At 40.5% G+C, this 12,177-nt stretch overlaps 1 protein-coding gene across 8 annotated transcripts in view; it reads right to left on the bottom strand.

Moving 5' to 3' along the window:
- Positions 1-1,811: 1,811 nt before the first annotated feature.
- Positions 1,812-12,177, bottom strand: part of LAT2 (linker for activation of T cells family member 2) — a 22,731-nt gene continuing 12,365 nt past the window's right edge. For 2 of the 8 annotated variants that reach the window (XM_083361885.1, XM_083361886.1), the window contains 7 exons: positions 12,131-12,169; positions 9,381-9,411; positions 7,717-7,772; positions 5,327-5,383; positions 4,579-4,638; positions 3,590-3,650; positions 1,812-1,909 (listed from right to left, as the gene is read on the bottom strand). In XM_083361885.1, the coding sequence (XP_083218011.1) occupies positions 1,834-1,909; positions 3,590-3,650; positions 4,579-4,638; positions 5,327-5,383; positions 7,717-7,772; positions 9,381-9,411; positions 12,131-12,169 (380 nt within the window). In that variant the 3' untranslated portion in view covers positions 1,812-1,833. Of the gene's footprint in view, positions 1,910-1,960; positions 2,389-3,589; positions 3,651-4,578; positions 4,639-5,326; positions 5,384-6,135; positions 6,179-7,712; positions 7,773-9,380; positions 9,412-12,130; positions 12,170-12,177 lie in introns of those variants that run through there. The other 6 variants (XR_014492425.1, XR_014492426.1, XR_014492427.1 and 3 more) reach the window with 6 other exon arrangements.

Raw genomic sequence — 12,177 nt, 5'->3', positions numbered from 1 at the left:
GATTCCTTAGACTCAGCTGCTGGGAGCACAGGCTGACACTGAATCACAACAGTATTGTTTCTGTGCCTACATGGCTCCAGTAGTTTCTGCAAATCCCACAAGAGCCATAGCTGAAATTCAAGTAACTTTCTAGCTGTTGCTTTAGACCAGGCATGTCATGCTGGCGGCCCCGGGCTGGATGCATCACAGGCAGGTCATGCCCACCCCAGCTCCGCAAAGGCAAAAAATGTTGCGATGCGTCACGTGATCTGATCGAGTTTGACACCTGTGCTTTAGGGCAAAGTCCATTCAGGATCTATGTTTCAAGTTATGCCCAGATCACATTTCCTCAAATTGCTCAAAATATATAGAATAAAGATTAGAAACGAAAGAGAAACTGAAGATAGATTTGTGGGTAATCAGTTGAGTAAGAACTATGCTACAGTATTGTGCATCTACTACAAGTTGCATATTTCAAGGGCTGGAAACCTTTGCAAGAGGCTAGGTGAGTCAGTATGATTCCAAAATCCCTTTGGGATTAAAAAATATATATAGGATGGTTAGCTATTGAAGCAGTTTTCACTGGTTTTTATGCAGACTTAAAAAGGGAATGAGGATGGGATCATCACAAACTTCTGAAACAAAAGGAAATACCATTCTAGGAGAAAGGGGATAGTCTGCAACCCTCAAGACTTTTTTTATACAACTTTCAGTGTCATCTGATCAGCAATCTCCTGCCATGTTAAGGTAGCAAGATAGGTGTAAATGTTAAAGCAGAAGCCTTCAAATAAACATAGCTGACTTGAAAACATAATTCCACTGCCTCCAGAACAATATTCTTGCTCTCATATTATGTGACTTCATCCACTTTTGCAGCCCTCACTCCCACCCACACTCCTGCTTGTATTAAGTGCAGCCCTTGGTCTTCAAGATTGCTCACTCATGCTCTAAATCAGACATGTCAAACTCGTGATGTCGCACAACATATTGGGACAGTTTTGCCATTGCCAGCAATGGGGTAGGCGCAGCTTCTGGATGATGCGTCTGGCCCGTGGGCGGGCAGTTTGACACCCCTGCTCTAAACCATTACAGACTTGCTGTTAAGAATTGTCTTATGTCCTGATTTTAAGTTACGTTCAGTAATTTTATACAATTCTTGAGCCCCTTACATTCAGTCATGCCTCTCTAGTCTCTACGTGACCACATTAATATCTGCTAACAGAAATTCAATTTGTTCCAAATTTGCTTTTAAAATTTATTCTTGACGATCCTAAATCACTCTTTTGTTAATCTGTTTAGTTTTGTATGTCCCCTTTAGAAATAATTGAACTATGGGTATCTGGAGTGGAATGGGGAATTCCCAAATTATTATTATCAATTATTATTTTAAAAAAGTAGTCTCCAGCATTCTAGAATCCAAGAAAAGAAGCTAAAATGTGTAATTCTATTTCTGATCCTTTTGTATGCAGAAGGCTTCTTTTTCTGCTTTTCAGCTTTTTTGGTCCAGGAATTAATCTGTCATCTTCTTTGGACTGGAGTGATTGCTGTTGTCTCAAAATAATAATAGTGGAGTTTGTAATATCTGGCAACAGCAGAATAAAAGAGAAGGAACTGGAGAAAATTACAAAATATAAAGACACACAAATAAAAGGACTATGGAAAAAGAAAGCAAAGATAGTACCAATAATAATAGGCATGATGGGTGCAATTCCAAAACATCTGGAGCACTACTTGAATACTACCAGCATTGACAAAAATCAGTCAACTTCAAAAAGCAGCTTTACTTAGAATACCTTACTTTCTGCGATGCCTTTAATACTATTAAAGAACATAAATCCAGTCTAAATATCTGCCTTACTGCACATCCAGCTGTAATAATATAATCAGCAATGCAGATTTCTGGAGTTGCTGTGAGTGAGTTTGTGAGTGTCTGTCCCCAAACAAATAGGAATAGAAACAGAAGCTTACAATATTATTTACATTTTATTTATTTATTTATTTATTTATTTAGTGATGCGGAGGCTTGTTGTTTCTGCAGATTTCTAAAAAAAATTAGATGAAGTCCATACATGCCTCATAAATATTGCCAAAGCAAGTTTCACTGTCTGAGAGATTGTGATAAATTATATTAGGTCTACAAAGTGAGTCAGAAATATGATGATGCTGACAGGTAGGGCAAGGAAGATGCAACAAGAACACGGTATGACAATCCTGTAAATTAGTTCCGTGTTATTATCCAGTCTTCTGGTATGTTGGAGTCAGGTGGCTTTAATCCCTTTTAGGTTTCAGCTCTTGAAGATTTCAGTCACACGTGGAAAGACTTTGCCTGGATCCCAGGTTAACCCATTAATAAAAAGAAGTACATTTAGGATACCAATTTCTCAGAAATGGACATCTCTCCTTTGAGAACTGGGAAAATAAAAATGTAACTCTTAGTTCTCATGATAAGCTTTAACTATTTTTTAATGCAATTGGAAATCACATTAGTTGGTTTCGTAGGAAAGCCACGTTACTGTGGTAGTAACTTTCCAGTAGAACAAATGTGTGGGTCTGAAAAGATACTATCAGACAACCGAACTTAATCCCACTGACTGCTGATTGATCATGTGACCATAGCCTCACCTTATGCAGGTAGCCCTCAACTTAAAGACCATAACTGAGCCTGGCAATTACGGTCGTAAATCATGATGGCCATAAAGCGTGTGATCAGTGACTGACCTGATTTTACAACTTTTTCTTGCAGAAGTCGTTAAGTGAACCCATTGTTCACTATAGGCAGTTTTTGCCAGAACCAGAAGTAAATGCCTTTTTTTTTTTGCAAAAACAATGTAACTCATGGTCATGTGACTGCAGGATACTACAATCAGCCATAAATGCAGGTTGACTGCCAAGTATACAAAATTGCAGTCACTTGACTGCGGGAGCAGACAGCCATCTTTGGAACCAGGTCATACCTACCTTTTGGTGGGGTCTGTTGTACCTTTGAACAGTTGGTAAGTGACCAGTCATGAGTCAAGGACTACTTGACTACACTTCTATCACTGAATCCCTTTAGTTCCATTGCATGCTGTAATATTTAAGTATATTGACTGAATTTAAAAAGAAACTGATTTCTGATAACCTAGTTTTCTACTTTAAGAGAAACACATTAGATAATATTCACCAATGTCATTATTCGTCTAGAGCAGGGGTAGGCAACCTTGGCTCTTTTATGACTCGTGGACTTCAACTCCCAGCATGGCTGGCTCAGGAATTCTGGGAGTTGAAGTCCACAAGTCCTAAAAGAGCCAAGGTTGCCTACCCCTGATCTAGAGCAGTGTTTCTCAACCTTGGCAACTTTCAGATGTGTGGACTTCAACTCCCAGAATTCTGGCTGGCTGGGCTGAGAAACACTGACTAGAAAACGATTTGCTTTGTTTTAAATGGAAACTACATTTAAGATTCTTTAAATAGAATTTACCAGATTTTGCCTCCGAGTCTGTAAAAGCATGCTTTCTCATTAAATTAATTAGAATTATTTTTATTTCTTATGGGAAGACATAACTAGGGATTTATGTTGACAATAACTGCGTGCCCAGTGCAGGAAAGCACGACTTGTCTACATAATTACCTGCTATATTGTTCTGTATTGATGTAAATAGATTCTTCCTCATAATTAGCACTGCCGCTTTCTAGAGTGAGAAAATAATTATGCATAAGCAGAACAGAACAAGAAACTTGTTAGGGCTGCACAGCATTACTGAAACATCCAGTTAAAAACTAGAGGGCAACAGACATTCTATCACTTTGCTGCCATTATTGGTTGTAGGTCAATACAACACTATAAACAATATTATGAAAACCATCAGGTGTTTTAAGGATTTGGGGATTCTTATTATTTGTCCTGTAAAATGTGATCTAATCCTGACAGCACCTCCATGTAATAGTGCCCTCAATACTAAATCTCATTTCAGTTCATACTGAATTCAGCTCCTATTCTCTTCCTATATTCCAGTCTTTCCTATATCATAGTTCACAGCCTTTCATTAGCCAAGATCACTGATAGCAATTATTAATGCAGCCTAGCACTGTGTTGGCTTTTTTGGCAGCTGCAGCACACTGCTGGCTCATATTGAAGTGATTGTCCACTGGGACTCAGAGATCCCTCTCACAGTAACTACTATTGAGCAAGGTACCACCTATACTATACCTGTGCATTTGGTTTTTCTTGCCTAAATGTAGAACCTTACTTTTTTCACCATTGAATTTCATTTTGTTAGATAGCACCCAGTGTTCAAGTCTGTCCAGATCCTCCTGTATCTTAAGCCTATCTTCTGGAGTGTTGGCTATTCCTGCCAGCTTGGTGTCGCCTGCAAATTTGATGAGTTCCCCATCTATCTCCTCATCCAAATCATTGATGAATAGATTAGTGGTTCTCAATCTGTGGTCTGCAGACCCCTGGGGGGGAGGCACAATGTTGTCACAGAGGGTCAGCAAAGGCTTAAAGAAATGTTATGATTTAAATCTTTGGCCTTGGGCGTCTGTGGCCATGGCCACACTGTAATCCTTTTTTTCATTCATTCAACAATCCTGCTTTTGAATTCTCAGTGCTGGGTTTACCTGAAATCTGCACCTGCTTCCATATCTGGATTGCTAGATTGTTCTCATAGATGACTTCATCTAGAGAGAGAAAAAAGATGAGGAAATTTTAAACAGCTGAGTATAATTTCTGAAATTTTTAATCTTGCTTGACTATTATTGTTCTTCCTGTTTTTGACATTCTCTCCACCCTCTCAGGTGACCTCTTGGGACTTCAGCTGTGCATATGTGAAACAGATTGTCTTGGGCAAGGTGAAAAATGCTTACTATGGAATGTCTATGGAGATTCTCAATCATCCAGGCCATGGTTTTATCAAAGATGCTTTTTTCTAAAAGGCAGCTGGACAGTCTCAGTTATTTTCTTTGAAATCATCTCACTTCTCATCCAAGAAGCTTCTTTAATTCTACTGAACTGAAGAAGCTTCTCGGATGGGAAGCAAACTTTATCAAAGGAAAAAAAATGAAGAAAGTCTAGATGTCTTTTGGAAAAAGCACCTTTGGGATGCTTAGTATTTGAAGTATATTATCGTACAGATCTTCCTTGGAAAGTGCTTTCTGTAACAGACAGCAGAGGAAGAAACAGACTCAAAGTCCTCTGGAGCAAATTTTAAGGTATATGAGTGGAATATAAGACTGTGCATCCACATGACATTAGAGCAGATCATCAGATCAGACCATATTCTGCAACTGCTGTATGCAGTTGTATGGGGCAGATAACTATTTGGCTTGATACAGAGAAAAGGAAAGGAATATTATCCAAAGAACTTACCACATCTACTGCTTTTGGTTGTCCCAATAACATTTTGGTATCCATGGGAATCGTCATCTGAAAGTGGAAGAAAGATGATTTAAAAAAAGCAGGGGCGAGGGGGAAGGGAGGGAGGGGCTGGGGAGTGGGAAGGGGGTGGGAGGGGAGGGGGTTGGGAGGGGTTTTGTTTTGTTAAAGATAAAATGTATTGTAAAACTTTTCAATAAAAAAGGCATTAAAGTGGTATAGAGCCGTGGTGGCGCAGTGGTAAGAATGCAGTATTGCAGGCTAATTCCGCTAACTGCCAATTGCCAGCAGTTCGATTCTGACCGGCTCAAGGTTGACTCAGCTTTCCATCCTTCCGAAGTTGGTAAAATGAGAAGCCAGATTGTTATCTATCTATCTGAATGAATCTAATATACTGACCCTGTAAACAGCTTAGCGGTATATATTTCTAAGTGCTAGTGCTACTATACAGATGTTTGTCCAAATGCTACTAAGGAGAACAATCATGGTTTTACCCACTATGTGCATCCCATGTTGATCTCTGTATGAACATACACCTTGAGAGGCAACCCATCATTTGCATCTTCAGAGAGGAAGAAAGGCAATGTCAGAGAGGAGAGGGGAAAGGGAAGGGTTACACAGAGGAGAAAAAGGTTAGATGTCTTACAAAGGAGAAAAAGTCATAGAAGGAAAAGGGTGTCAGGAGAAGGAAAAAAGAGAATGTTAAAAAGAGAAAGGGCACCTCAACACCATCCCTTTTCGGTTCTGGCTGCATTGATTCTTGATTCGGACCACCCACCAAGCAATCCTGAAAAGTAATCTACCTCAACTGTGAGTGCTTGGAAACTGGATGTGTGGTTACTCACTCTAAAACAAAAAAATACCGTAGTTGATGAAGCAGCCATTTTGTAAAGAGGCAAATCTCTCTGGGGCAACTATTATTTTAAGAATGCTTAGGTGCTCACAAAACTCCATATTCCTATGTAAATAGGTACATACATATGTACCCATTATCCATGCCAGATAAAACAGCAATACGAAACATTGCGCACTAAATTTATTTTCATCAGCTGAAACTGAGGTTCCTTTTCCTGAACCCCTGAACTCGGCGAGACACTCAGACAGTGCAGTGTCAGCAGTATTGCAGTTCTGCCCATGCAGGTAGTTCTCGACTTGCAGCCACAGTTGGGACTGGAATTTCTGTTGCTAAGCGATGCAGTTGTAAAGTATGACATCACTTGGCTGCATTGCTTAAGCAATGGCAAACCTGGCACTCCCTGTTGCTAACTGGATACCGCCGGTCGATAGCCGAGGACCCATTGCAATCCAAGCTACTCTAAGCTTGGGTCCCTCCCAGCCCGGAGCCTGTAAGGTCAGGGACTACCTTCTCTTGAGCTCCCCCCACCTCCTATTACTCCCCCCCCCTGCCCACTAAGCTGCCCTGCGCCCTAGCAGCCCCTGAGCATGAAGCCACAGCACCCCAGGAAGCCATAGCAGCATGGCGTAATGCCACATGCTCTAGGTCAGGAAAACAGCAGCACAGCACAAAGCCACAGCATCCGAGTAGGCTTCAGGCACTCTGGCTGTGTGGCACAACGTTGCCTCAGCCCCCTCAGCCCAGTCCACCCTGCTTCCCTGTCCTTTGCCGCTCCTGCTGACCATCACCATTTTCTTCCCACTGCTTTTGCTCCTGCTGCTGACCAAACATACACACCTTGGCCCTCTGCCAGGCAGTGCTGGCTGTGTGAGGCCATCTTCCTCAAGTCTTGTGAGGAAACCGGCTTATGTGACCTGGGGAAGAAAGCTTCATGGGGCCAGCAGTTGCCTTGCAAAGGGTCAAGCCAGATAAGCTTAGTCAACAGCAGGAGCAAAAAGATGACAACGGTCAGTTAGAGTAGCAGGAGCCATGGTGTGCAGAAGGCAGAAAAGCACAGATGGGGAGGAGATAGGTGGGGGAGTTGTAAGCATTGTTAAGTGGCCAAATGCCCAACTTTTGACCGTGTGACCACAGAGATACTGCAGCCCTTTGTTCAGCACCCACCGTGACTTTGAACAGCTGCTAAACAAATCGTCGTAAGTTGAGGACTACCTGTACTTTTCCCCTAGGCCAGGCCTGTTCTTGGTTAACAAAAATAGAAAATTACTTGGTGTGATTGCTACACAGAAATTAGTGACAACAATAAAGGAGAATATTTGTAGCTCAGGGTTGAAAGGAGGGGTCCTTGGTTGTTTCCTGCAGATGTTCCATTACACAAACTAAATAACATCATCCTAGTTTGGGATAATGTTACCTAATTTGGATAATAAAACATCTGCAAGAAAGGAACCAAGCTCAGAGAGCACCAAAGACCCCTCTGAAATTAGGTTGTAGGTTATGGGTTACTTAACCTGTCTCGTCCACTTACCACTTGATAGTCCTGTGACTTTTTGCCAATTGTAATGATGTGAAGAGAGGGGTTCACTAGAATAGAGAAGGGGTGGGAGCAGAGGGTTGGAGAAAGAAATGGAATATCAATACCTCTGGTTGATTTCCCATCCTGAATCAGAGCCACGCAAAGCAACAAGCAGAATCAGAAATAATTTGCTCTTTCACGCTTATGTGCTGTCCCAGATCACATCAAAACTATTTTCCCAACAAGCCTACAAAATGGTCTAGGATAAAATGCTGAACAAAAATCACTCAGACTGAGAGATCTCTAGTCTGAATGGGGATTCAACACAATAGCTTCACAACAGGAGCCAAATCAAGACTTCAGGTGCTATTGCCGAGAAGGCCTTTTCTACACTCCTCTCCAGATTGTGGTCTTCCATAGAATCATAAAGTTGGAAAGTGCCATCAAATTAATCAGAGCATCTCAGACAGATGATTGCCGTAACGTTTGCTTGAAAACATCCAGTGAAGAGGCAGCCACACACACACACACCCTGCATCATTTGTTCTGCAATCAAACTTCTAATTGCTTGGAAGTTTTGCACAGCTTTCCCCAACCTGTTGCCAAATTGAATTAATGAATTCTGGAAGTTGAAACTGAAACACACACATGGAAGATGTCTGGCTAGAGAAAGATGCTTTATAGTTCTATGAGAGAATCAGAAAGCTTAGGAGATGATTAAATCCAGTGATTCTCTTCCCTAATATTTCTTACAAGAATTCTGAGCAAACATTTTGAGGCCCTATGATGAGAGTAACCAACTAATGATACTACAAAACAAAAAAGGGGGTAGGAAGAAAAAAGACAACAATGACCTTATTTGGAAATGATTATTGCAAGTTAAGTAGGAATACGACATATCTTGGGGTAGCAGAGCCTTCCAGATACATTGAATTATGAAATTGGAATTTGCAACTAGCATAGCCATTGAGATTTCTAGGAAAGGCTGCTCACATAAGGAAAAACTGAGTTTAGGGGATTTTTGTACTACTTCCCTATGGTTTTGAGATTCTCAGTGTATTCCCTTTTTACATTCCCTCACCATTAAATTGGACCTGAACTTAACTTCAAGCTTGTTAAAGACTTAATGAGGCCTTTTAATATACAGGCTTGTTAAGTGTTTAAACAGAGGACTCTATGAAGATGGACCAAGGTCTTTGTGTCAAGGATGAAACTTTGGCAAGCTATGTGTCTCTGTGTTTCAACTTGTCTTTAGATAAAGGTGTTACTTTCAAGTGGGTAGATGGAGAAACGAAACTACTTTGATTCAGCTGCAGACCGTGGGACCCTGAAGCCTTGTCCTGCACACCAGAACAGATGTGGATTTGAAGCAGATTGTTCCCATAATTAAGTGGACTGGTTGGTATGGATAACATAAGACGTTGGGGGTTTAAGTCTATGAATTGGTGTGGGAATCTCAGAATTACATTTTCTTTGGCATAACCACCCAGTGTATTCAATAAACTAAGATTTTTGGAAACAATCTGGAGTTTTATTTGGATTCTTGAGCTGGATCTTGACACTTTGCAAGTGAGGATTACACAATAGTACAGTGGTCACCAGTAAAAATAAATTTATATTTATGCCTAAAACGGTAACAATTCCAACCCAAAAGATTACATTGATAGAAAACTTACACATAAGTAGAGTCTGCCTCTGTTTGAATCTCTGAAAAGACAGTGTAGGGATTAATACCCACATCAGGTAGATAAATAGCTTGTGGTGTACAAGTTAAATCTGAACATCCAAGTGGCTGGAAATGGATTACAGATAATCCTCGATTTACAACAGTTCATTTAGTGACCATTCAAAGTTACAACAGCATTGAAAAATGTGACTTATGACTTTGTCAGTTACAATCTTTGCAGCATCCCCGTGATCATGTGATCAAAATTCAGATGCTTGGCAACTGGTTCATATTTATGACCACAGCTGTGTCCCAAGGACATGTGATCACCTTTTGCAACCTTCTGACAAGCAGAGTCAATGGGGAAGCCAGATTCACTTAACAACCAGGTTACTAACTTATCAACTGCAGTGATTCACTTAACAACTGTAGCAAGAAAGGTCATAAAATGGGGCAAAACTCACTGAACAAATGTCTCACTTAACAACAGAAATTTTGGGCTCAATTGCAGTCATAAATCGAGGATTACCTGTAGTAGATTCAAATTTAAGCAAGCCAGAGAGACTTCGGCACCAGGCATTTTTTAAAACAATCCATCAGCCCGTAAAATATAAGAACTGAAAGCTGCATTTAAAATCATCTACAATAGCTCTTACCTCTTCCACTGCAGAAATCCTTGGAAGAAAATATCTGTAGCTCAAGGTTGAACTGTGGAGTCCTTATGCTCTCTGAGCTTGGTTGTTTACTTACTTAGTAAGTAAGTAAAGATATTTAGCTACTTGCAGATATTTCATTACTTGACTAAGTAACCTCATCAGTGCTAGGGAGTGTGGAATTTGCTTCCTTATATAAGTAATCCTCAACATACAACTATTTATTTAGTGGCTGTTTGAAGTTACAACAGCACTGAAAAAAGTGAGTTATGACCAGTCCTCACATTTACAACCACTGCAGCAGCAGCCCCATAGTCACATGATAAAAATTTGGGTGCTTGGCAACCAACAATATACTTATTGCAGCGTCCCGGGGTCATGTGATCACCACTTGTGATCTTCCTGGCTGGCTTCCCACAAGCAAAGTCAATGGGGGAAGTCAGATTCGCTCAACAACCCCGTGATTGATTGGGACTCACCAGACAAACAATTAAGCAGAAAACAATGCCGTAATCCAAGGAACTACTAAGGGGAAAGCCAGACCACCACTACCACTGGGAAGATAAACAGTTGTAAATAAATAAGGGTGTGGGATGCAATTGTATATGAATAATGGTGTGGGAGCCAATGCCACACCTTTCACACAGATGATGTTACCTAATCAGGGAATTTTGCTACTTTCAGAAAAAAAAGTAGCAAAAAAAGCAGAGACATCACCCTGTCAACAAAAGTGCATATAGTCAAGGCTATGGTTTTCCTAGTTGCAATGTATGGCAGTGAAAGTTGGACCATAAAAAAGGCTGAGCGCCAAAGAATTGAGGTGAGTCCCTTGGACTGCAAGACGATCAAACCAGTCAGTCCTAGAGGAGATCAACCCTGACTGCTCTTTAGAAGGCCAGATCCTGAAGCTAAAACTGAAATACTTTGGCCACCTAATGAGAAGGAAGGACTCACTGGAGAAGAGCCTAATGCTGGGAAAGGTTGAGGGCAAGAGAAGAAGGGGACGACAGAGAATGAGGTGGCTGGATGGAGTCACTGAAGCAGTAGGCGTGAGCTTAAATGGACTCCAGAAGATGGTAGAGGACAGGAAGGCCTGGAGGAACATTGTCCATAGGGTCGTGATGGGTCGGACACGACTTTGCAGCTAACAATAAGGGAATGAAATGTCTGCAAGCAAACAACCAAGCTCAGAGACCTCCTGGGGACTCCACAGTTCAGAAATCCATTACAAGTACCTTCAGCCTCTGTTTAAACATCTCCAATAGTCAAAGAGGGTCCATTGCCTCATGTTGCAGGCTGTTGCACTGTTGAATAGCTCTTATTGTTAGGATATTTTCCTGGTACCCAAATTAAATCTATTTTGTAATTTAAACCTATAATTTCCTGAACCAGTTGCCTTATCTTCTACATGACAGCCCTTCAGATACTTGATAAGGAAATGCTATATCTTTCTACAGATTTCTCCTTCAGTTAAAAATATCTAGCAACTCCAAACATTCCTCATAAGGTTTTCCTTTCAGAATTAACAGCAATATGAGTTAGTATAGCAGAGAATCTGTGATCTGTGAATAGTATCTTGTATTATTTATATTATAGCACTGCAGTGAATTCATTGGTAAACTAATGACCGCTGATAAATATAAAAGATAAGATAGATTTCTCTTTTCTTTTCTGACTTAGTTTGTAATTTTAATTTTTATAGGGCTTTTTCCAATTACATATTGTTTTGTTACAAAAAAAGTTTTGATTTCAAATACTTTTATCATCTGAGCTGCTTTGACATAGATAGGCTCCAGTTTGTCATTGTCCTTCCTACATCCAGAGACGGATGTAATATTCTAGGTGCAAAACAAAGAGGAATGATGGTATTCTGGTAAGGAAGATTTGCTAGAATTCTCCTAGAAGGCATTGGGAGAAATGTAGGATGTTGCATAGAACTGAAGCTTTGCCTTCATGATGTGCCCAAATTAAACAATAGAAGTAGAAAGACATCTCGAGCAAATACTCAACTATGCCAGGTTCCCATATCAGAACATATTTCTAGCAATGGTTGTTAAGTAAGTATTCAGTCATTTTTGGTTTGCTTGGCCTGAAGTTGGACACTTACCTGTTGTGAGGTTTGGAAATCTGGACTTGCTGCAGGTTTCTGAAAAA

Source organism: Vipera ursinii (assembly GCF_947247035.1).
Source record: "Vipera ursinii genome assembly, chromosome: 1".
Lineage (NCBI taxonomy): Eukaryota > Metazoa > Chordata > Lepidosauria > Squamata > Viperidae > Vipera > Vipera ursinii.
This window is presented reverse-complemented; position numbering and strand designations above follow the sequence as displayed.